Raw genomic sequence first — 26,865 nt, forward strand, 5'->3', positions numbered from 1 at the left:
TGTTGGCTAGTTTGTGTGAGAGAAAAATATTGTTCCGGCTGAAAATTTACGATCGTTTACGACAAGCCATAGCCAAATGAACAAGCTTATTGGTCTCGACCACTGAAAAATTGATGCTAGGCGGGTCCATGTCATTGGCATAAGAGAGTAGGCCCCAGGGTACTCGTCGAGGTTTAGGATCCACCTATAATGCAATAAAAAAGCTAGGCATGCATGTCCTAAGAGTGTAGTATAATGCATAAGAGAGGTAGATTACTGGTCTGTTCGCTTGCTCGTATACGATCGTAGATTATAAACTGAAATATTATTTTTCTCTCACACCAAACCATCCAGCAGTAAATAATCCATGATCGTTTACGACGAAACGAACAGGCTGTACATTTATATCAAGGAAATCAGATTGCATAAAGCTAGGCCGTTGGAGAGAACCGATTCTCAACCTGTTCGGCTGGGCTTATACAATCGTATACGATCATGGATTATAAGCTAGAACAATATTTTTCTTACACTAAACCAGCCAAACCAGCCAGCACTAAATAATCCAGGATCATTTTCGACGAAACGAACGGGTTGTCTATTGTTGTGATGAGCCGAGTTGGAGCGACTGTCGGGTAGAACCATTGACACGAGTTCACTGTCTTTGCCCGACGTTGGTGGTGCAAAATGGGCCAAACAAGGACAATGAAGCAGGGTGGGAGACAAACAATGGAGGCTTCTAGATGTTTTGGAAGAAGGAAGTTTATGTACTTTAATATTAGGTCTAGACCTGGCCTTTTTAGGATTGTATCATGTAGCACATTCCACACTCTTCTAACAAAATATCTATTCTCTAGACATTCTATCATCTTTAGGCTGTGTTTAGTTGGGTAAAATTTGGAAATTTGGCTATTGTAGCACTTTCGTTTTTATTTGGCAATTAGTATTCAATCATAGACTAATTAGGCTCAAAACGTTCATGTCGCAATTTCCAACTAAACTGTACAATTAGTTTTTTTCGTCTACATTTAATGCTCTATGCACGTATCGCAAGATTCGATATGAGGGCTATTGTAGCACTTTTTGGAAAAACTTTTTAAAACTAAACAAGGCCTTATCTTTTCTACATATTTTGGCCATGTCAAATTTACCTAGTTGTAGAATATTCCATACTCCATCATGATTAAATAAGTAGTAGACTCACAAATGGTAATATATTTTATAGAACCTTCAAAATTGTGTGTTGCCATTTTTAATATGTCCTTAATTTTTGGTTAGAGAGTTCTTTAACAAAAAGGAATGTCTAGAAAAACGACCCATTACAATTTAAAAATAAGTATCTAGCATACAATCCAAACTGATTTGATGCGGCAACTATACACTCACCAATCTAGTTGTAGATTATCAACAGAAAAAAAAAATTAATGATAGATGCAACATAACAACGATGTTGCTTAACAAATTCTGAACCAAATCACATGTTAATGTCAAATGCGAGAAAGTTCGAAGCAGATACAACTTTTGAACATTAACCAACATTATGGCTTATTGTGGAAACAAACTAGTTTAGTAATTTATAACTGATTACGATTCTCGGCCTATTGATCCTGACGCTCACCTTGCCATGCCCAAACAATGTCTTTGAGCGCTGGTTTCATGTCCTGTTTAAACAAATTTTCATATTCTATCGTATCCCCATTGTTTTTCTTGATCTCTACAAGATGGAAGGAAGGAGTAACTTCAAAGATCTCTGCATCGATAGACAGTACACCTTTCCTTCCTTCATTTTCACCTTCCATTTTTAGCACACCACCTTCTTTCTTCTTTACTGTAAGCTTTGAACTGGTGGCGACATCTTCCAGTTTTGAGATAATAGTTGAAGCTGATTGACTAGATGTGAACCTTGCCTCTTTTCTTTTGTCGGATTCGTCAAACAAGCCTGAAAGATTAAAGCCTTCTGAAAGGGAAATAATGTCAAAAGCATTAAGGTTGGTAACCTTTGCTACATCCTGTTTAACATTAGTTAGAGCTGAAACTTTCCCCTTTATCTCAATATTCTTTCGGATTAGCTTGCTGTCAATACCCTTTTTGAACCAAAAGCATTCCACTATTTTTGTAATTGGCATTCTAGTCCTTGGATTTGGATCAAGAATTCTTGACACTAACTTGCGTACATCAGATGGAAACCACGGTGGACATTTGAAATCTGCTTTTCCAATCTTTCTATACATCTCCATCAAATTTGAATCTTGGAAAGGAAGATATCCAGCCATAAGAACAAATAGGATCACTCCACAAGACCATGTGTCAACCTTTGCACCATCGTATCCTTTTCGGCTAATAACCTCTGGTGCCACATATGCTGGAGTACCACAAGTTGTGTGTAGAAGACCATCTTGGCGTCTTGATTCAGTAAGAGCACTCAATCCAAAATCTGAAATTTTTAGATTCCCATTCTCATCAACGAGTAGGTTTTCTGGCTTCAAATCACGATGATACACACCCCTACTATGACAAAAATCAACTGCACTAACCAATTGCTGGAAGTATTTCCTTGCAGCATCTTCTCTTAACTTTCCTTTAGCAATTTTGTTAAATAATTCACCACCCTTGACATATTCAAGCACAAAATATATCTTTGATTTAGTAGCCATGACTTCATAAAGTTGCACGATGTTTGGGTGCCTCACCAGTTTCATCACTGATATCTCTCGTTTGATCTGCTCCATTAGGCCAACCTTGAAAATTTTGTCCTTGTCAATAACCTTGATAGCAACACTTTGAGACGTCTCTATGTTCCTAGCATGGTATACCTTGGCAAAAGTTCCTTGCCCCAATAATTTGCCAATCTCATACCTTTGCATAAGAATGTTTCCATTCTTCTCTGTTTCCATCATAAATACCTGCTACCAAATGATTGTATGAAGTTGTAGCAAGACAAGTTGGTAAAGAAAAACTTTAACCGTCTTCAGAAATTATATGACCTAGCATTTCAATATTTCATCTGACATCGGTGGCATCACAGTTAATTTCTGCTGTGCATCTAATGTGTGCTTAAAATCCTCGCTCATCAAGAATTAGTGATTTCAAATCAATTGGAGAAATGTCTTCCTCTTTACAACAGAAATCCTTTTCACGCAAACACATCTTTCTGCATTCCTTAAAATGGCCTCACAATACAGAACACAATGTTTATAGAGCTGCAAATAAATAGAACAAGCATAATTAATTTTATCCATTTCAAAAAAGAAGAATAATTAGTTTTCGTAGTTAGAAATAGAGAGATTATAATTTATCAAGAATTAATTTAAAAAGTTGTAGAAAGCAAGTCATGGATGAAATGGAAAATATATTAGAATGAAAAATGAATTGTGCATTTAGATAAAGATGTTCATGCGCCTAAAAATACATATGTGCTAAAATACTACGGAAGACTTGATGGCACTGAGGCCCATGTTTCCTGCTTATTTTGGTTAAGGTCAAGCACAGGACTAGAATTTGTCGCCAGTTTTCAAGCCTACGAGATTTGTCCCAAACCTTAATGGCATGTGGGCATTTCAACTAATTAACCTTGATAGGCTAGAAGTGGCTTGGAACTAGCTAGTAGACCTGAATAATGAACTGGGTTGTACCGTGGCTCATCCCAATAATAGCTGGATGAAGTACACCAATGGATGCACAATTTCATTTAGATAGTGTAGTCACCCAAAATTGTGCAAAGGGCATAATGGGGTCTGCCATCATGTTTATCTCGTCGAGACGGTCAGAAAGCATACTTAGATCATCTTAGTTGGAGCCCGAACGAAGAAAATAGTTTTTTTGCGGGCTGACCCAGCCGAAACTGGCCTGGCCGGTTCCCAAAATTAGATTGCACCATTGCGTTCCTCTTGTTGAGCAGATTGAAAAACGTATATAAAGATCGTCTCATTTGGAGTCCATATGAATTAATTACGATTTTCAGAAGGCTTCTACCTGGAGGTGCAGAAAAACCGGCCAGACCGGTTCTGGGATGGGCAAGGCCGGTTTTGGAATGAGCCAGGCTGGTTTCTACATGCCAGTTCGGATCTAACTCGTGTTTTGACGGGTTTTGAAAGTGTTTTTGACCTCCTGAGAGATAAGACCACCCCCTCCTTATAAATATAAGGGTCACAACCGATTGATGTGCCCAATGCTTCATCACCGTTGCTGGCCGGTGGATCGACGATGATGACACCCTAGAGCGGCTAGGCTAGCTAGGACAACCCATAGCCGTCACATGTCCCTATGGGGTCCCTCCAGGTGGGCGTGTCTGGTTTTGGGTCTCAAAAGACCTCGTCGGCGTGTCTTGCGTATTTTGCTCCTGACAAGGCTCATCTGGTGACGTGTCCTGCGTTTCGTGCTCATCGCTAGAGGCACCAGGTCCATGTGCGGACATACCCTAGATGCCGGGTGATCTAAAAGTTGGCTAAGCCCTACATTGAGCGATCTAGCTAGCTCCTAACCAGTGTGGTGACCTAGTTAAGCGTCAACAGATAGGTTACCTGGCTCCGTGTAGGGTATGAACAAGTGCACACAATAACTTAAAAAGGTAAGTGATGTTGCATGAAAATTAGATTCGGTCTAACTGTATATGCTTTTGAAAGAACCTAGAATGTAAATAGGACGAAGAAAAATAAGACTAAACTAACTAACTGAGCTAGCAGGCTTGCATCCTGGGTCTAGCGTAACTAAAACTAACTATACGTACCCCCTATGTAAGTATAGCCTATGGAAGAAGGCTAACAGAAGTCGACATGAATGTGCATTCATGCTCACTTCTTTTGATGACCTCTACGACTTTGCTATTTAGTTAGGGCGCGTTTGTTGCCTACTTCCGAGCGGCCCGGGATTGTGGGGTGCGGGCATGACGTCGTTGGATGGCTGGGTGAGTGACACAACCTGGCTAGCGACATGCAAGCATCCCCGCGTAGACTGGTTCCCAGCAAACAAATCTTGTTTTCGTTTATTTGGAGCCTGGTTCCGATGGGCGTGAGAGCGCGCACCTTCTGGCTCAACTGAGATTCAGCGAGCGCAACTGCGAGCTAGCGAACGGGCAACAAAACAACTAATGTGCTGATCTAGTATCTATTCATTCGGTCAACTAAACAAGAGGGTGTTGCATACAGATACAACAGGCCTGTCCCACCCCAGTCCGGTCCGTAGGAGCAAGCCAGGCTCCCCTGATCATGAAACCAATCAGGCCCTAGGCGTTGCGTCCACCAAACAACATTCTCCTTGGCCCCCATCCAGCATCTCGAGTCAAGTATATCTCAATGCCTAGGTGTTCCATGAAGGTGTGGAGCGCGCTGCTCCATTTGTGGGTGTCACTGGTTACACAACTAGGTAGTCAGCCAGCATCATTACTGTGTGGTTGTGTTTGGTCCATCTTGCTACAACCTACGGGTGGTGGGGTTATCGCACGCCAAAGTGGTTCCAAGGCCTCTTATGAGGTCTTCAACAATATAAAGCTAGCATTATCTCTAAGCTGGTAAACGTGGAGGAGAGAGAGGCAACAATAGGGCCTTGTTTAGATGCCATCTAAATTCTAAGTTTTTTCACTCTTTCTCCATCACATCAATTTTTAGTCGCTTACATGGAGTATTAAATGTAAGTAAAAAAAATAACTAATTACACAGTTTAGTTGGAAATCACGAGATGAATCTTTTGAGCCTAGTTGGTCCACGATTGGACAATATTTGCCAAATAAGACGAAATAGTACTATTCATCATGTTCAAAAAATTTACAAAGCGAACAAGACCTAGGTATATCATGTCATGAGAGAGATAAACATCGTGTAGCGTGCAGGACTATCTCTTGGTTTCACACTAGTCTCTTGCTTTTCAATCTCTTGGGTTTACACTAGTCTATTGCTTTTTCCACTGTTTAGTGACTAAAAAATTAAGTGAGCTAGCTCTAAGTTAGACCGTTGGGCACTAGCTGTAGCTCTTCTCCCTCACTCATCACTATAGGGTATAACCCTACTGAGATTTCTAGTCTTTCTGTTTTTTAGCCCTACTGCCCCTAATCCTATTACCCAACTCTCAATCAGTTTCTACATCACTAGATCGAGAAACACTACTACATAACTTGTTCTCACCAATGACATTTTTACCGTCAATTTGAACAAAACCATTGGTAATGATTTTTGTACCGATCTATAATACAAACCGTTGCTGAAAATGATTTTCACCTACTGTTCATATTATGAACGGGCCACCAATGATTCATTATACCAATCGTCGATGTAAAGTCCCTGACAACGGAGCAGTTGGTGCGCTCGTGCCTCTCTCCCACTGCTCCCACCGCATGTGTTTTCCTTAAGTGCTTGACAGGCAGGGGCAGCACATGGATACATTACACCTATGCCTCCTCTATTTTGCTCTTGTTTAGTTTTACCCTAACTTCCAAAAAGTTACTACAGTACCTGTCACATCGAATATTTGCGGCCCGTGTATGGAGCATTAAATGTAGACGAAAAGAAAAACTAATTGCACAGTTTGGTGGGAAATTGCGAGACGAACGTTTTGAGCCTAATTAGTCCATGTTTGAACACTATTTACCAAATAAAAACGAACATGCTACAATAACCCCAAAATCCAAATTCTTACAACTAAACACAGCCTTTGTGTTCTATCCCTCTCTCCTCTTCTCTCCCATGAAGAAAGAAATACCCCTCTCTCTCTCCCCTTCCCATCTCTCTTTGTCCTAGTGATTCATAGTCGTGGCATCCCCTTATGGTGCAGGCACAGCGCTAGTGTCCTAGCACGACTTAGGTGCACCTAGGTGGCTTGGCGCCCTGGCACAGCGACAGCCCCCCACACCACACCAAGGCCTTGTTTAGATTGAGAAAAATTTCAACCCGATGAATAGTAGCACTTTCGTCTTATTTGGTAAATATTGTCCAATCGTGGACCAACTAAGTTCAAAAGATTCATCTCGTGATTTCCAACTAAACTGTGCAATTAGTTTTTTTTTTTACCTACATTTAATGCTCCATGCAAGGGGCTAAAAATTGATGTGATGGAGAGAAAGTGAAAAAACTTGGAATTTTGGGGTAATCTAAACAAGGCCCAAGCACCAATGATCATCTCCTGCTCCGATCCATGTGCTGTCATCTCCATCACTCTCTCTCTCTCTCTTCCCCTCCCGTCTCCCTCTATCCTAGTGACTCACAGCTGCACTCGCAGCGGTGGCTCCATAGCATGACGCAATGCGCACCGGCCTAGCGCGACGATAGCCCCCCGCCGCACACTGAGCACCACTAGTCATCCCCTAATCCTATCCAAGTGTTGCCATCTCCATCACTCTGTCTTTCTCTCATATCTCTCTCGATCCTCTCACTTTCTCTCCCTCTCTCAGACCTAACTACGGCAGAGGTGGGTTGTAGCGTGAGGAGGCGGCATGCCGGACAAGGAGACGATTACAGGCTAGCCCTTGTTTAGTTGCTCGATTTCGGGCAACAAAAACCACTGTGCTAGCACTGTAGCACACTGTAGCGTTCGTTTGTATTTGGTAATAATTGTACAATTGTTGACTGATTAGGCTCAAAACGTTCGTCTCGCAAAGTTCGACCAAACTGTGCAATTAGTTTTTGATTTTGTCAACATTTAGTACTCCATGCATGTACCGCAAGTTTGATGTGACGGGGAATCTTCTTTTTGCATAATGCCAAAGTTTGGATTCGGTGGAAACTAAACACCCCCCTAGTGCAAGGAGACGGAGATGGTGACGGCGGAGAGCAGCTGTTGCTGGCTGCCATATAACAAGCCGGCGGCGATCATCATTTTCACCGCCGGTTTGAAACCGTCGGTATGAAGATTATTATCACTTCCCACTTTCACCATCGAGGCTTAAAATCATCGGGGATGAGGTGCTTGGAACTGGCGGTCATGAGATTTATGTAGTGTTTTAAGCATTATAGGTTCGATTTCCTGCAAAATGTTGACAAAGAATGGGGTTGGAGACTGAAGTAGGTCTCCTAAACAACTAGAAGGCCATGACAAATCTCCACCAGTATCTCTATCCTAAATACCATGATGTTCTTGGATCGTCCTTAGCCAAACTATAATAAGTTTGAAAAATTTATTAAAATAGTAAAAATACTTATAATACCAAATTAGGACCATTAGAATTATTATTTTGTATACCTATTTGATGTCATAAGTGTTTATAGTTACCTATATCAATTTAGTCAAATTTAAGATCACTTGACTTAGAACAATTTAGAACATCAAAATTGTTCTTGGTACGGAGGAAGCATGAATGTTTCATCTCATTGTTGGAAATAATCACATGGTTAGTCAAAGATGCCGTCCAAAAAGGCATGGCCTTAGCAAATGTGTTATTTTGCAATTCCATTAAAACAAAACAACTGCTTGTTTGGTCGTCTCTTGGACCATCTATTCCTTTGGGGGGGGGGGGGGGGGGGGGGGGGGGGGGGGGGGGGGGTTGGTTTGCCCCCCACAGTTTCCGTTAAAAAAAACAGCTGCTTGGGGTTGAACCATATCACCACGTTCACTGATTATGGAAGCAATATTGTAGGGTGGAAATGGATTTCCAATTATCTGTTTTGTCTCATTTCGATAAAATTGGGACATTGATATTTGTATTTGCATATGGTTCTAATATGGATGCTAAAATGAATGTATTAAAAAATTTCATGGAATATCCGACTGTTAACCATATTCGTAAGGAACATGCACATGATAAAGCTATTTAAAAAGTTATTTTTATGGTGACTTATTAATGATATATTATTAATGACGCATCCACTGAAACTATTTAAAAGGTATCTCTATGAAAATGACTAATGACTAATGATATAAAATTAATATTCACATTTATAAAATTTATTATGTCTAATTTAATAAAATTTTGAAATAGTTTGAACCTTATATATTCACTTGGTACACGACAGAAGAAGAAACTGAGTCACGTTTTGTTTTTAGCTGTTTTCAGAAGGCTTAGTTTACACACCGGTCATGTTGGTTTGGATTCCTCTAATAGATGGATATTGCTCACCCTTTTCGTATATGCAGTGAGTTGTGTTCGGTGGTGTGGTTGCCTCTCGGAAGGAGGAGGCACGTAGCTTGTATTTGTTTTTGTTCTTCTCTTTTCCTTCTAATATAAATTCAGCAGATCTCTAGCCGACCTTTTCGAAAAAAGAAAAAAAAACTCCTATAGAGTTATTACACCCTTACAAAAGCAAATTTTTGTCAGAAGGTTTACTCAATTTGAGAAAAGTGGAAGTTTAGTACTGTACTCTCCCTAGATATTTTTTTTTTGTGGATTTGTATTGCTCAGTTCTTATAAAACAAAGAAGTCTAGCTCTAGTCCCCCTCTTGTTCTTTTTAATATAATGGTACACAGCTCTTGAGAATATTTGCACAACAGAGACAAAAGAAAATCTTAGTCTAATTGCATATGTCCTAAACTGGTTATTTGCAGGCAGAAACCTATTCTGTTTCACTATGAAACAGAGGCGATCCTGCTGATTAATTAAAAGGGTTCATCTATTTCTCAGGCTCCAGTGATTGAAATTTCAAATTCTTCAATCAACCATGTCATCATCCCTTATGAGCTTTAATTGTCAGCCATTCTAATCCATTTCATAAGTATACTAAAAAAACAAGCAATCCCACCATATTTCCAAAGGCATCAAACCACAATCACCTCCAACCCATTTTCCCTCTGTACACCGGTAGCTCTCATGAGGCCAATATATAGCATATCTGAAATTAGAAAACTTCACAACAAGAAAGTTACAATAGCTCCACTGTCAAGTCTAGTCCAACTGTCACACTCTTAATCTCGGTAGAGTCTATTGTACAGTCAAGATAAATTATCACTCCGCATCTGTCCTTTACCTTGCTTTCTTCACAGTAATTTTCTTTCCTTAATTAAGAACTGTGCCAGAAGATGGTAAACGTGCAACCATTGAAAGAAATTTCTCATACACGAGGAGTATTCAGAAATCGAAAGCAGACTAGCTTCAAAGCTGCCCACCAAGCCGCCCACCCAGATTCTCTTACTTGACAAGGTGGTCACATTTACGGTTGAATATTCTGTTAGTGGTTGGTGGACGTAACTACACACCAAACTGCCAACAACATTTATGTGTTTCTTCGAGTAATTGTTTCAATAGTATTTTTGTGGATACCATTCTTTTAGTTTTATATATGCTTGTAATAAACGAATATGCCACAAAAATAAATGTATCCACAATGATGATTTAGGAAAATACAATAAGTGATGGCACTAATTTATCAGAACTCAGAATATTAGGAAACCTATATTATTGGTCCTCGTCGTCCGCACGCAGCAAAGAGATCAGCAACAAGATGGGTTCTACTACAAACCGAAACTTCGAATTTGAGGTGTCGTAGTATATGTAGAGAGAGAGAGAGAAAATAATGCAGAACAAAACAAGCATGCAAGATCGATTTCTCTTACCAGCAAAAACGAAGATCTTGCAGCACTCCACGCCTGTGGCGACCAATGAGCCAGGAATGCAGAAGACCAGGAGGCCTCAAGGGGTAGGAGGAGAGAGGTTGCAATGGAAGGAGGCCTGGATCTAAACAGGCTGGCGTGTTCAGCGCGGATGGAGATGAAGAAGAGGCCACGAGACAACGAATATGCTCGTACCCGGGCTCGGGCTGTGCATGCAAGCGGCGAACCGAGCGCAATCTGAGGAGTTCTTGAGATGGATGAACAGGGGAGTACGGGAAGGTGGGGCGGGGATGGCCTAAACTTGGGAGAGGTGGGAGACGGCACTTCTTTATGGTTGGCTCGGGCGCATTCGCTGGCCAAACATGCACCAGCAACCTCAATTATGGTTGGGGTAGTATATGGGCGCTCCTAAAATTTCTATCGTATTAAATGTTTGATATATGCATAGAATATTAAATATAGATTAATTATGAAACTAATTATACAACTTACGACTAATTTGCGAGACGAATCTTTTAAACCTAATTAGTCCATGATTTGACAATGTGGTGCTACCGTAACATATATGCTAATGATAGATTAATTAGGTTTAAAAAAATCATGTCGCAAATTAGCCTCCATCTATGTAATTGATTATGTAATTAATCTATATTTAATGTTTTTTATTAGTATTTAAATATTCGATGTGATATGAATTTTAGCCGCGACCGAACCAAACACCCCCTATGTATTATTATTTATATAATTGCTGAATTATTTGCTATCGTCTGCTGCCATCTGACAGGGCACGACGTCCATGCATCGTGCATCATGCAGTTCACCAACCAGGGTCCAGGAGGCCTGTATCATGCAAGAGTGTCAGGTTTCTAGTAGTACTGTATATTATAGCTCTTAAATTTCCATTCTAATTGTCTTTTACCTGCCAGTAAAAAGCCCATTGCAAATAAGATCAACATAAATTATAGCATAATCTGAATGCCTAAGACGAGAGTCATGCAAATAATTTCACAAAAATATAATCCACAAAAATCCACAAGATCCCATGTTAGGTAGTAGTAGTAAATGCTTGCTAGGGAACGAAAAGGACACCACCAGGCGCCTTCCACTATGTATGGTTCTCTTGTACCGGACAATAGCCTAAGCCAGAATGTCCCACATTCATAGGCAGGGATGTTCATGGGTAGAGATGAAATCGGATCCGATATACTTATATTAGTGATCCAGCATTCTATCGCATATTTTTTCTAGGATATCAAATCAGATACAGATCTTGTTGGATATTTATATCTTTCTCATATACATATTTGTCGGCATTTCGTCGACGACGAGTGAATTTGTATGAATGTCGCACTGATCCATAAAGATGATGATAGCATGCAAAAGACACAAAAAATTATACTAGTTTAGGCTGGAGCCCTACGTTCAGTCTTAGAGAAGATCGAGTGTGTGTTCCTTGGTTGAATGCTCTAAAGTTCATATAATGGGAGTTGCAAGAAGAGTGAAAGAGGTAGGAGTGGAGAGCGACTGCTTAAATGAAGTCTCAAGAGTCTGTCCTCTGGGATGGATGCCCAAGCTGCCCTTATATAGAGTCCGGGCCAAGACACATACAAAGAAGGAGGTTCTCCTGACCGTACGGTCGTGAGCCTGAGGGAGACAAACTAGCTAACTTGGCTGGCAAGGAAGGCCGTCTTGTCTTGGTGTAGCGCATGTCCGTGCGTGGTTGTCGTCATGATCTTGTGCTCACATCGTGGTATGGGGTGGCGTAGTGCTATTATACCCGCCGTGGCGGCACTGTTGGCATGGTGGCGATTCGTCCGCCATCCTGTGCCACATGGTCTTCGTCGTGGCCTTCGTCACCGCCTCCTGATCTCCCGAGAGCATCATACGAGACTTGGTAGCCACCCCCAAGATCATTTGGTCGTCTTGTTGCTCGTGCAGCTAATGCCCACTATCCCAAGCTCTAGGGTCGTGGCCTATGTTGGCCTAGGTGGCCTTGAAAGTCAAGGCCGTAGCTACGAGCCCCATTCCATAGTGGGTGGGGCCGTACACCCGTCGTATCGGGCTGTATTTGGATGGTGGTCACCGTATCTATCATCACCACCTGGAGGTCTAGCCTTATCTACGGCATGGCGTAGGGATGGCGCCTGCTTTCGAGAGGGCTGTCCCTTCGGTCCTGGCGGACTGAGTAGGCGTGCCTGTCCTTGTCTGGACAGTTGTACCTGATGAGGCTCGACCCCTCCTCACCCCTTCCAGGGGTCGGGATGAGAGAGGGAGGTTGTGCGGCGTGCGACGAAGGGAGGAATGAGAGGTCATAGCTGACTCCCCGTCGTAGCATTTGGCCCCATGTCTACACAGCTTAGTTGTCCCGCGGTCGTTCGGGCTTATATCAGCTTGTGCATCATGGGCTGCCTAAGTGGCTAACTAATCGGTGTCTTGAGATACCCGGGGTATCATAATCCCAACATTAGCCCCTATGTGTCTTTGGGATCACAAAGTGATCGTGAAGGCGCTGGTTTCTGAATGCATCAAGTATGGGTTCAAAGTCGTGGTTGGTCTGAGCTTGGGGCTCGACCCCTTGTGAGCTGGTGCGTTCAATGGGGTATGTGGCTGTTCTGCCTAGCCTAGCCGTGTTAGTGTGCTATGTGCCAGGGTGTGTGATCCAGGCAAGGCTTAGTGGTCTCGTCGATGCTGTACTGGCTCTGCCTTTTGTAGGACCTTGATTTCCCCAGCCTTACGCGAACATCTAATAATGGTTGTGACCTCCCATAGTTTGCCACACTGCATGGGGGTACCAGGCCGCATAGTCCACCCTTGGACCATTAAATAGAGGCCTTTCTTCCATCTGATCTACTTGCTGTCACTCTTTCGAACTTTACTTAGTCTCCTTGGACGACCAAGTTTGAGAGAGTGTTTCTACGAGGATAGTGAGATTTTAGGCATGCAACCCGCTAGGGGTCATTTGCGTAGCCTAGAGGCCGACGTTGCTCCTTCCAACAACTAGTGCTTGAAGGAGATTTGGGAGCAGGGGAGCACAGGATGGCTTGGCTATCGTCTAGGGGACCGTGCAGCCTTTGTGACATAGCTACACTTTGGCTACCCTTTTGCTCCTTCTTAACACCAAGGTGGTCGCCAAGGTGCTTGTCAGAGCAAGGTAGTTCTGCCACTTTCTTCCCCCCGTGCTCTATGCCTTTGGGGGTTACGACGCTGTAGGAAGGCTTGCGAGTCATTTTTTGCTTTGTCTCGCTTGTTCCAGTAGCGTGCACCCCGAAGGTATCGGGTTTTGTATTCCTTTTGTGCGGCCTCTCGTGAGGTCATGTGAGCCCCTAGCCGTTTGGTCGGGTTCGGGTTCGTTAGTCCAAAGTCAAGGTCTCTTGAGCGGGTCATCGACCTCTCGTTACGTGGGGTGATGAGGTCGTCTAGCGACCTTGGGCCTTTCCGCTGGAGTGCCTTGGCCATGGTTGGTCAGGTACTCAACTTTTTGTTCCTTGTATGCGGATCGATTGTCCCCAGTCGCTTTGTGATCATGAAGTATGAATAAAAGCTTAGGGTGTGTTTGGCAACTGCGTGAGAAGAGACATGGGAATTATTGATGTGAGTTGATAGAGAGAATTGAGGTGGGAAATTGACAATCGGTTGTTTGGTTCGTGGAGGGAAATAAGAAAGGGAATTGAGGAGGAAATTCATATCCCCTGTTTGGTGTGGAGGTTTTGAGGGGAAAATTAAAAGACAAATCATGATGGACAGTGAGGATCTACTTTTCATTATTATGAACACAACTCCCCTTAATTCCCACCCCTCTCCTAGGGAATTGATTAGTGGGAGTTGACCCTCTAAACTCCCCTTTCCCTTCCCATCAAAACTCCCATTTCCACGGAACAAACAAAAATTTCTAAACTCCCATTCCCTGCTTTCAATTACCCCCAACCAAATGAGCCGTTAAGGAAACCTCTTTTCAAAGTTTTGCGACCTCTAACGAGGTTTTGTTGAGTCCCCGAACTGCTTGGTCGAGATTGGTCACAGGTTTCGAGCGGGTCATCTACCTCTCGCTGCGCAGGGTGGCAAGGCCATCTTGCGACCTTGGGCCTTTCCATTTGAGCACTTCTGACTTGTCTCACACCCTAGATCCCATTGGTCATGGTTTGCCGACCTTTGGCAGATCATGATCATGTTTTTAGGTTTGTCCAGGAGACCCTCTATTAGCCAAGGATCGATGTTTTTGGGCCTGAGCAGCTTTGACCATGTGTGGTAAGGTTGCTATCGCATTTTGCAAGACCCAGCTTTGCGTCGCGAGTCTGCTCCATCAATCTCTCCCAGAGGGGTTGTGACCTCTTACGGTTTGTGAGATCCTAGAGCTAGCCCTAGGTCGCGAACCAGGGACACTAGGAGGAGCTGGTCATGGCTTGGCTTTGACCTCTAGCGGGGGTCACGAGGGCCCATCTCTATTTTTCCTTGTGTCCTTGGTGACCTGAGAGGTTGTGTTGCCTTATTACAAGCAAGTTTGGTTTTGCCCCACGCGGGCAGAGGCTTGTCCACTGTAACCACATGGTTAGAGCGGTGTGCCTCATTAGGGTCAATGGGTAACTCGAGTGGTGTAAGGGACCATGACGCCTAAGAGGGGGGGGTTGATTTAGGCAACTTAAAATTCTACTTCTAATGAGGGCCTCTAATTCCACCTAATCAAAACCTATGCAAGAAAGTAATCTATCTAAATGTGCAACTACGATTTTGCTAGGTGTGTAGCTATCTCTACCCCAAAAGAGTTATGCAACCTAGGTTCCAATCCTATCAACTAGCCTATCAACTAAGCAAAGGAAGTAAAGCACACAACCAAGGTAGCAATGTAAATGTAGAAGATAAAGATGAGGTAGAGATGCAAACTCCGGTCGACGACTCTGGTATTTTTACTGAGGTATCGAGAAGCACTCGAGCTTCCTCCTAGTCCTCATTGGAGCCCCTCGCTTGAAATCCCTTGCAAGGGCCAAGCTCCTGATCGGGTAACTCCGTGGATAGCCCCAGGCCTTCCCTACTTGCAAGTGGGTCTCCGGTGTGCCTTCTGGCAAGCCTCTCCTAGACTGCTCCCCGCCATCTTTACTATCAAGCTTTTGGCCAAAATGCCGCAGGCCTTGTTCCCTTTGGTACATGGTGCCAGCCACACCACAAACGTGGTTGGTGTGGTCTCGCAAGACTACAAGCCCTGCCGAGTACAAGCACAGTGTGCGCAAACACCTTTGGATGAGAGGTATGCAAACCTCACTTGTAGCTAGACCTAAGCCTAGAGCAAGCGTATATGAGCGTGGTCTAACTAAGCTAAGCATTTCGCAAAAAGCACCTACGCTAATCACCATGTGATCTTTAAGCTCTATGCATGTGGAGAGCATAAAAGAGGTGTAGCAACGCCTTCCTATCTTCCCTCAGCTCTCACGCACCTCAAATGGCCGGTTGGTGTCATATATATAGGCCACAAGTGGAGATATAGCTGTTGGGGCTGAGCTCCACATTTCTACGTGGGCACCGGACATGGCGGTGCTAGGCACCGGACAAGGTAGTGCCATCCACGTCAGCTAGCCATCGGTCACTAACAACCGACTGTTGGGGTACTATTTAGCGAGGCGGTGCACCGCCACCCTAAGGGTGGTGCCCAAGTCCCAACTCGTTGTTCTCTAGATAATTAGGGCGGTGGCACCGCCACCCCCTGTCTGGTGCACCGCCACCCCATGGCGGTGACTAGGGCGGTGCACACGGCTCTGTCCGGTGCCCCCTCTTCTTCTAGCTATATCAGCCTACTCTAGTGGCACCACCACCCCTAGGACGATGGCACTGCTACCCCAAGGGCGGTGCCCACTCAGCGACCATTTGCTTCCATTTCTTCGCGTGGCTTTGTTTGGGCTTCGACATCTTCGCGTCTTAGACTCCTTGCTTCACTTCTAGGCTGTCAACACTTCTTCCATTGTCTTCTTTTGAGTGTTGATCATTTTCTTCATGTTCCAAAGTTGATCCAAGTCTGTGTTGCATCCTATTAAACTATAAAATAAACACTAGAAAGCACATTAGTCCAATTTGGTTGTGTTGATCATCAAACACCAAAATCCAAAGTAGATGGAACTAGGGTCCATTTTACTTACAAGTGGGACCCAATATCCTCTATAATCAATGTGAAGTTCGGCTATGCCTCGTCGTGAGACATCCCATATATCGTTGGCCATCAAGCTCGTCGGTCCCAAACGCCTCCGCAGCAGCTAGAGGGCAAGATGCCTCCCCTAGAGGGGGTCAACCCAGGCAACTTCGAAGCGAATGACTCGAACACAGGGAGAGATGGTCGTGAGGTTCCGCACCATCGATAAGAGTCACCGAGGCCCATCTCACCCTGCCCCTATCCCTTTGTGGCCTCTAGCCTATCTAAGGGCTAGCCCAAGAGCGGGTTTGCTAAGTTTGACATGGGGTCATGGACGCGGCGGGTTGCTCTATGCATGGATTCAGGGGGCGGTTGGCCTCCCTAGTCACATCATGCCTTAATGGCGCCCACTCGCAGGTGATCGTGCGCCGCAGAGAGCGAGTGCATGAATCAAAAAATATGAAAGGTGGGGAACGTGGAGCTTACTTGGCTTCTGCCATTGTGTGGGCGGCCGACGCTCCTCCTTCCCTCCGATCGCTTCACCTGCACAGTGGGAATCCCCAAGCGGTTAGTAAATGTGAGTGAGCACGCGTGCGCCCGAGGCATCCGCCATGGGTATAAGTACGTAGGAGAGGTATGGTGGGAAAGGCATCCGCTTTGGGTCGCCTACTCCGCCGCTTCCTCGTCATTATTCTTGGGTGTTCATAGACTCTTCTTCCAACCGTGTCCATGGATCATGGCAAGCATCCATGAGAGGAGTCACCAGGGGTGGGTAGACTGCCACCGTGCCTTTGAGCTCTTCTATGTGAACAGGGGTGAGTATTTAAGCAATGTTTTTTGATTAGAATTGACCTATGCTGATTGGTGATGCTTTCAGGGCCATCTCCCATGCTGCATCAGGAGGGGCCTCTAGCGCTGCCTGTGCCATGATGCCACCGATGATGGGGTTGAGATTGTCCTCCACCTTGTCATCTTCTTCAGATGATCATCGGGAGTTCAACGAGCTTATCCGCGTGGTGGACGAGGTCCACCAGTGCTACTCCTACGCCACCTGCGAGATGGGCTAGCTAGAGCGCTGCCTCAATGCTAATGGGGTGGCCTTCTCTGCATTGGAGAGGGAGACTGATGCCACGCAGGTGATGACCGTCGATGCCTAGGCCTACATCTTGGGTAAGGGTTTCCTCCGTCTTGATGTCTTCGCCGGTTATCTGTAGCTTTTGATCTTCATGTCACTTTGTTCCTAGCACTGGAGGAGTAGTTGGTGACTTCCTGCTAGGAGATGGAGGAAGTCTGCCTCTAGGAGGTTCTCCTAATGGTGGACCATGAGTGGGCCATGGTGGTGGGAATCCAATAGGGAGCCAGTGTTGCCCTCACTACCATGAAGCTGCGCAACGGCCAGGACTTTCACCGGGTGGAGTTGGTCGGCGACTTCACCACCACCATGGCAACCATCATGAATGTGGAGGACATCTTTTGTAGTAGTGGCCATGGGCCTTAGGTTGTACCTAGGGTCCTCAACTAAATAAAAAAGGCCTTCTTAGTTTGCTTGTCTCGATTTATTTTTTCTTTCGTTGCCATTGATCCGTCGTGATCGTCGATAATCCAGTCGTTCAATATGCCATCGCCGCGCGACCATGCCTAGGGATTAAGCCACGAGGCTTAGCTTAGCTCGACTCCATTTTCATGACTGTGGGGTTGTGGGATAGATCAAGTGGCATTGTGCCTTCTCTTGACCTCATCACTTTAGGTTGTGGCGATGTTTTCCTTCCCTTTTCCTTATGCGTGGGTGGTTGTCCTTGCCTAGACCTAGCTCTTAGGGTTTGGCTTTGTGCGACCCATCGATGTGCGTTGACACATGATGTACCAAGGTGTAGCCCCCGCGAGTGAGTTGTGTCGATTGACATGCACTGATTGACACGGGTCACTCGGGAATGAGTGCGCCGCTAGAGTGTCACTCTTGACATGCGCTTCTTGACGTGCTGTGATGGTGGCATTGTGGACCTGGGGCAATTTTGAGGTGAACGCTAGATGTTTCATGCCGCTGACATGTGCCTTGGTCCCCGCAGTATTTAGTCAACGCATTTGTTTGTCATCTTGCTACCTTTTTTGCTTTCTTTTTGTTCGAGTCAGAATGTGCACTGTTCCACTAGTCTCATACATGTGAGTGCATGTTTTAGCTTGGGGCTAGCCCGTGGGGCTAAAGAGCGCGTGACTCATTAGCGCAGCGAGACTTCAGGGGTAGGTCACAGATCCAGTGTGATGCGAGAAGGACGAGTAGGCGACAAGAGATCTCTTTGTACTCATTTTCCTTACCTTGAGCAAAACAACATCCTGTTCTCCTCAAATCAAGCTTGGGCGCTTGATCTTGCCTTGGAGCTAGTCCGCGAGGCTCGGCTAGAATGATCTCTTAGTACGAATGAGAAGTTAAGGGGCAAATCACTAATTTGTCACGGTGTAGGGTGCAAACAAGAAAAGTTTGCAATGGGTCACTGGGAAGATGACAAATAGTGCTATGCCTTAGAGCATATGTGTTGTGTCTATATGTGTGGACCCTGCGAGTGAGTTGTGCTCGGCTGCTTGCGTAAGCCGGAATGGGTCATTTGGAAGGCGATTGATACCAAAATAAACTGTACGCGTATCATGATCTTAGGTTTACCCTATAGGTTGGCTCTGTGTTTTTGGAACTCTGGGTGATCCTACTTGTGTATATGAATGTGCTTAGGTAGAGGGGTTAGGGATAAAGATGATGTAACAGAGTGGTGTACCAGAAGTCATCGAGGGTCCTATTGTCGCTGCTCGGGGCATGACGAGCCCTCGAGCGTGTGTGCGTGGTGAGGTCATCGTGGTCCCTAGGCTGCAAGCTAGTGAGGGCACTTCTCTACCTTCTGAAGTAGTCACAACCAGATTAGGCAACCTCCTAGGCAGCTTTAGATCGACCCTTGCTGACTCGCCATCCCTGGCAGGCTCGTGAGCCCCGAGGATGATTTCTTCGCGTTCTTCATGGGGAAATCCTGGATCATGAGGGATTGAGCGTCCTAGTGCCTGAGTCCTCATGCCTTAACGCTTTCATAGTCATTGGTTCCCTGCTTTAAGCTGGGGTCATTGTTCATAACGAAGAGGAAGCAGGACTTGCTATTGTGAGTGCAGCCGAACATGTCATGGCCCTATTGGCTTGGCGCAGTGTGGCGTGCGTTCGGAGGACACATGTCCTCAGATGAACACGCCTCCGTGGGGGAGCTGACAGTTCATGTTGACATGGTGGACGGTCGGTCCAGCATGTGCAGCTTGGCCTGGGCCCCAGGCTTGACCTTGAGAGGCATGATGCCAGATGGCCGTTTGGTCACTTGCGACAACACCGCATGGCGGTGGATGGTTTCATTGCTCGTGTGCACCCTGATCTACCATGTCCTATGGGTGGTGAAGATGCTGCTCAGGAAATGATCCTTCCATGGGATCCATACTCCCTTTGTGGGGACCTTGGATGGGGTTGAAGTCTGCAACGGGCGTTAACCCGTCAATATGGGTGAACGCGTGATCTCCTAAGCAGATGTAGCTGCTGAGGGCCATTCCATGGGTGAGTTTGTCATGAGCTGTGAGTCTTGGGTTTCCTAGTGGAAGTCCTATCCATGGCTAGAAATAATAGGGGGTACTTGCCCTCCTATGTTGGTGAACTCTAGGATGCGTCCTCTAGAGGCCATTCCAAGACCGTGTCTGCCGTAGGCCACGGAGTCTAGGACTCTAGGGCGGAGGACCTGGCCAGGACCGAAGGCGAACATGGGTGCTGGCCCATCGACATTGGTGAACTTGGGGTTCCCATGGTAGATACAGCCACTGGGGGCCATTTCACAGGTGAATCCATCAATGGCGTGAGGAGCCATCACCTCCTTCTCAACAAAGAGAGTGCGCGATTGCCCCCTACCTGGCACGCCAACTGTCGGTATTTTATCGATCGACTAGTGAATTTGTATGAATGTCGCGCTGCTCTAGGAAGACAATGGTAGCATCCAAAAGACACAAGGAATTATACTAGTTTAGGCTAGAGCCCTTGTCCAGTCTCAGAGAAGCTTGAGTGCATGTTCCTCGGTTGAATGCTCTGTAGTTCTTAGAATGGGGGTTGCAAGAGAGCAAAAGAGGTAGGAGAGTGGAGAGGGACTGCCTGAATGAAGTCTTGAGAGTTTGACCCCTGGGTTGGGTGCCCTGGCTGCCCTTATATAGAGTCCGGGGCTAGGCTACATACAAACAAGGAGATTCTCCTGACCGTGTAGTCGTGAGCCTAAGGGTGGGGAACTAGCTACTTGGCTGGCAATGAAGGCCATCTTGTCTTGGTGTAGCGTATGTCCGAGTGTGGTTGTCGTCATGGTGTTGTGCTCATGTCATGGTATGGGGTGGCGCCAGCTGTGGCGGCACTATTGGCATGGTGCTGGTTCGCTAGCCGTCCTGTGTGACATGGTTTTCATCATGGCCTTCCTCACTGCCTCCTGATCTCTTGGGGGCATCATACAGGAGTTGGTAGCTGCACCAAGGTCATTGGCCATCTTGCTGCTCGTGGTGCTAATGGCCATGATCCTAGGCTCTAGGATCATGGCCTATGTTGGCCTAGGTGCCCTTGAAAGTGAAGGCCATAGCTATGAGTCCATCCCATAGTGTGTGGGGCCCTATGCTTGTCGCATCGAGCCATATCTAGATGATGGTCACTGTTGACATTTCTTAACGTCGCTTTAGGTTTGTATCCTCGGCAACGGCACCAGAAATGTTTGTTGATATTTCTTATGCTTAAGTAGATAATTCCGCAAGCGCACTGAATATCATTGTAGCATTTCACCCAGGAGTATTCTAGGGTATCAGTATTTATATTTTACCACAGGGAAGCAAGGGTTAAAGATGGTGATAGTTAACCGTCATGTATCTACTAACTAATATATCGACTAGACTAAAGTGGGGGTAAGTGATAAACAATAAAGTGTTGTGACACACAAGGATCCAATCATGAAAAGGTAAATTGGAAACATAACTAAGTAGACGGACAATAATAACGAGAATACTAGAATCCTAAGTTACTTCTATTCAAGCACTATTCTAGCTAGTGACTGTGGCTATATTGATAAACCAATGATAATGCAAGGTAGGATGCAATAAGATTTTGGATGTACCCGCCCCAAATTCACCTAGAGGGTTGATTGGGCACAAAGCACCTCTGCCCTATGATTTAACAATTAGATCTATCATGGGGGAATACATAGGATGGATAGGGCTGTCACCACCTACCAACTACCCCAATCTATCCAGAGACCAAGCCACGTTGCAAGGTACTCAATAGTATAAGCACCACACTTACACTATTTGATACTACCCTAGCCTCACGTGAAGACTAGAGCATCAACTAGTGATGAACAACCCATGCTATAGAGAGCCCACTTATCATAGGAATTATAAGCATAACCAAAGTATAACTAGAGAACAAGACTAGTACATAAAGTAAAAGACTTGAAATAATACTTGCATAGAAAGTAATATACTAAAATAAAGTACTTACAAGAGAAAGACAAAGCTATACCAAACTCCTGAAGACTGCTCTAGAGCTCCCACCAAGACTAGCTACTACTAGAAGAGCTACATCTTGAGAGAGTAGAGAGAGCTACATCTCTTTGGTGTGTTGGTGTAGGGGTGTGTTACAAGTCAAGGGTGAGGGTCCTATTTATAGTGGGAGGTGGAGTAGGGGCAACTCCATCGCCATGTCAGCGATCCGAGTGACATCCTCTCCTAGCCCTCAGATCAAACCACCAATGAACCACCTTAAACTGATGCATAGGATTGCTCCCAAGTGTGTTTCCTTGTATGTGTCCGAAGGAGAGGCAGTGGAGTGAAAGTGCGGCGCCGGGTGGCATGGTGGGGGCGCCGGCCAAAATGCCACTATGGAGTGGGCCCTTTGCCTTCGGTGTGGTGGCCATAGGGGTGTAGTAGGGTGTGGATATGAACACCATTTGTCCATTTGAGCACCCGACATACCGGATGGTGAGTCAGCAATCCATGTGATGCCTCTTTTCGGCCCTTGATCATGCACTGACTTGGAATCAATGGTGGAGAAGGCTTGGGAGTGTGTTTCTTGCACTTGGGGTGGATCAGTGATGTGGCAGGGGACCAAGGGGCACTGGGCAGTGCTAGGTGGGGCCGGCTAGCCCACCAAGTGGGCCCAGACCCTCTGCCACATCCATTTGCCTTCTAGTGCTTGATATTTGACATTTTTGTATAGTTTTCCTACATGGGCAAAGATCTCCAAGTAAAAGTGGAAATAGGTGAATTATAAACATAAATCACTACTATGTTGTTACTTTAGACCCATTTTTAGTGCAATGTTGGTGGTCAAAATAGGCATTTAGTGACCATCAACAAGCTCCCCCACACTAAACCTTTGCTCGTCTCAAGCAAAGTGGGAAAACATAGATTCAGGTGCAATTTAATATGAAACAAGATTTCAAAAGATATGATGCTAACATAAAAGATATGCCAAGTCATACCTCGTACCTTGTGGATTTTGAAGTGTCTACCATGTCGCCTTGAGCGGTTGAAAAGTGAAACTGCTTTGACATCAAGTCATCACTATCCCCTATGAAGCATACTTGGAGTTTTTTTATAACTTTTGCAATTGAAAACTTAGCTGATACTTCTCATCAAATGGTACTCTCAAGTCACTCAATGGTGTTTGTATCTTCATCAAGGCATTGATGTTTGCCTTCCTTCCTAGTTCTAATTGGCTTATGTGGAGTTTGGGTAGGATAAGAGTAAAGCACACTTGCATTGCATATATTGCTAAGTCAAACAATGGATCCATGAAGAAAAATATCATACACTTAGATCAAGGTGTGCATGTGTGTGGAAATGGGATAAGCATGATTACTCCATAGCAATGATTCTTTCTCCATCCTTTATTTGAGAGCAGGGCTAGTTTTTTTTGCATAACTCTAGACCAAAATGTGTCCTCACATTTTTTATAGACCTTCATGTGTCCACATTTTTTTTCTTTTTTTTGAATACTATAGCCCATGCCTCATTTATGATAATGATGGAGAAAAACCATGCTAGCAAACATGGAGTATTTTTTTGCTGTAAATGGAAAGGCATGTTTTTGCTTACTTCTAGTGTAGAAGCATAGCATATATTTGGTGGAGTGTACGTGACCTTGATCTTAAGAGCATGATAAAATTCTCAACATGGGTCAACAAAATTTGACAAAGCTCAATTCGAAGACAAGTAGCATGTGTGGAAGGTTCTTAACATATAATATTATATTTGGCTTTTGTAGGAAATCTCACCATTGAGGAGAAGTGAGGCTATAAATTTTGATGTTTTATCAAAACAGAAATCTCCAAGAGCTTACATAGAAAGATAGGATGTCTTTAGTCTTTATCATACTTCACTTCACAACAACTTAGTTGACATGTTTTCCTAATAAAGATATGTCCACAAGTAACAAGTTTATGAACTAGGAATAAAATTTATGTTGGACAATCTTTATAAAGTCATGTTCATAGTTTGGCATGATTCACATTTTAAGTTTGATTTTAGTATATAGCATTTTTCTCAAGTTGTTGTCACCTTTGTTGTGTTGATCCTTCATCCTTTTGTGTTCAACCTGAAAGGTTTAGCGACAAATACTCGAAGGATACATGTTCTACAAGATGCTTTTTGTTCTCACTTTACAAAGTTATTTCTCCTTTTTTTCGGGTGAGAACAAAGAGAAGAGACTAAACATGATTTTTTTCACAAAGCAAGGCAAGGGGTAACATCTCTAGCTTAAAATAGAATTTAGCAAGAATGGATCAGGACAAGAGGTGCTCCCCTACACTTGGACTTTTATGAAATCAAAATCCAAGTGTAAGTATTGGAGTATATCTAGAAGGATCTTCCAATGCCAAAAAGTATCAAGATGTATAGAGTTGATGCAAGAATTATGTTCTTGGACACGGTACTCCCCTTGGTTCTTTGTAATCTAAAAATAGTTAGTGAACAAACATACCCAAAAGGAGCTTGCCCTAGAAGCATGTTCTTCCCTCATTGCTTTTTTTAAGAGAGGCTTTATTCAAGGAGTGGTTGCAAGCTTATTATGCAAAGAAACAATGCAAGTAAATCTTTATTTTATTATTATTATTTTTAGTTTTAGTTTTTTTCACCTAAGACATGACTATTCTAATTTATTATGCATGACTGAAAATTTGTGAAAATTAAATAAGGGATACATACCGATTTACCTGTCGGTGAGGCCTTTTTGTGTCAAGTCAATTGAGCATGACTTCCCCATTGAATTCAGCTTGAATTTCGTGTTTCCGCCACACCATCTTGATCTCCATTTCTCTTTCCTGCAAAGGTTAGTGGACAGCACATACCCAAAGGAACTCACAAAGAAACAATGGTGATTGTTGTCATTGAGGCTAAAGGTATTCTTCTATGATAACGACAAGTTGGCACTGCTATTTAGTTAGCACGGATAGTTTTCCCATGTTCTTTAGAAAGGAAAGCTACCTAAATTAATGCTTAAGCATAAATGTCTATGCCTTAGTGTTGGTATATTTAACGCACATAGATAAATCCGCAAGCGCATGGATACCGCTGTAGCTTTCACCCGGAGGTATTCCAAGTATCGTATCCACAGGGAAACATGTGAGACTAACTACGGTCTAACTTAACTAAGGGTAGCAACAAGGTTAGGATAAATAGGAGCATAGAGAGGATAACTAAAGTTCTCTAGTTATGAATTGGGTAACCTTATGTCTTCTACTATTCAACTAGGGGCATTACTAGGGAAAGACACCAACAGAGGATGCTTTCCTTCGCAACTGCGTCCTATGTGCGCCTATAGACGAGAGCTGGACTACAAAGGATCAACGAAGCTATATAGTACAGGCTATATAGAACTTATGTCACTCACGTGATCTACCACCTTTCGGAATGCAGGGTGCATCCATGATTAACCTAAGTCTAAGCACCATGGTTATACTTATGATTAATACTCTACTCCCCCTAGGAAGAGAATAAAGCACTAAAAAAAGAGTCATGAACCTGAAAAACAATATAAACAAGATGCTTACTTGAATCAGAAGTTGATTATCAGAGAAATCTTAGACACAAGCTCAGATAGAACTTGAATCCGCTAAGGTACAAGCCGTAGAGAGAGCACCGATAGGCCGGCACCTCCTCCAAACTCTTCCCTCACTCTCTATCTCACTATTATTTATAAGACTAGATCTGATGGAGGACTAATCTTCTCTTGATAGCTGGCTCTGATCCTCATGATATGAATTAGGGTTTCAGGATGGCTCTAGGGGAGTTATGGGCTGCTATATATAGGCCAAGGTGGAGTAGGGGGGCAAGGACCGAGGTGGAGTAGGGGCAAGGAATCGCCACGTCATCAATCCGTGTCAACTCTCTCGATTACCATTGGATAAACCGACCTATAACCACCTTAAAATCAATGGTGTAGATCTTGGAAATGCATACGAAGCGGCGGAGGGTGAGCGGACTCCGGAGTAGGCTGGCTGCCCTAGGGCTTGGGCTGGCCGGTCCACTTTTGTGGCCGTTTGGCCCAAGCTTCGGCATGGTGTCTTCTGGAACCTTCTAGAGTTGTCTTTCGTAGTTTTCGCGAGTTGAATCACTTGTTGTCGTCGGTTTGCTTGTTTGGAGTGTATGACAGTGGTCCCAGGAGCAATTTTCTGGATAAATCCTGCTGAAAATACAGATTCACCAAAACTCATGAAATTTATTAGTTTAAATCCCTATACCTATGTTTGGTGATGGAATTAAGTATAAATACATGTTATGTTGATGGTTTATAATTGAAGTTAGTGACCGTCAACAAGTTCCCGCAAGCTTAACCTTTGCTAGTCCCTGAGCAAAGCTAAACTCAGCAATGGATCAGGAGTTGCTATAATGTTTTCACGCCTCAAAAGTACACATGCGTTCAATAAAAAATTCTCCTCTAGATTAGAATAAACTGATCTGACTTTCAAACTTACCCATATTACCTTCAACCATGGGGCTTCTTAACCTTCACTTGGGTCTTGAGTAATTGAAAGACAGAACAATCAAATCAAGCACTATGTCTCAAGTTCTTTGTTTCACCATTGTTCTAGAGTTTTTATAAGTTTTCAAAATAAAACTCAGAGATTCCATTATATGACGCTCTCAAGTCTCTTAATATATGTGGTATTTGTGGATCCTCACCAAGGCAATAAATATGTTATGCCATTTCTCTTCCTTCTACTAAGGCTTATGTGGAGTTCATAGGTTGGGAGAAAGCTAGAGCATACTTGCAATG

At 44.2% G+C, this 26,865-nt stretch overlaps 1 protein-coding gene across 1 annotated transcript; it reads right to left on the bottom strand.

Annotated features, from left to right (window-relative positions):
• Positions 1-1,379: 1,379 nt before the first annotated feature.
• On the bottom strand, positions 1,380-10,791 carry LOC136512269 (CBL-interacting protein kinase 18). Its single transcript, XM_066506240.1, has 2 exons — positions 10,448-10,791; positions 1,380-3,176 (listed from the first exon to the last, which is right to left on the bottom strand). The coding sequence occupies exon 2, from the start codon at positions 2,871-2,873 to the stop codon at positions 1,575-1,577; it is 1,299 nt and encodes a 432-aa protein (XP_066362337.1). The 5' UTR covers positions 2,874-3,176; positions 10,448-10,791; the 3' UTR covers positions 1,380-1,574.
• Between the last annotated feature and the right edge of the window lie 16,074 nt (positions 10,792-26,865).

This window comes from Miscanthus floridulus, chromosome 16, assembly GCF_019320115.1.
Source record: "Miscanthus floridulus cultivar M001 chromosome 16, ASM1932011v1, whole genome shotgun sequence".
Taxonomy (NCBI): domain Eukaryota; kingdom Viridiplantae; phylum Streptophyta; class Magnoliopsida; order Poales; family Poaceae; genus Miscanthus; species Miscanthus floridulus.

What these genes read in the sequence shown, in the direction of transcription:
- LOC136512269 (XM_066506240.1), bottom strand. Translation starts at nt 2,873, where the DNA reads ATGATGGAAACAGAGAAGAATGGAAACATTCTTATGCAAAGGTATGAG.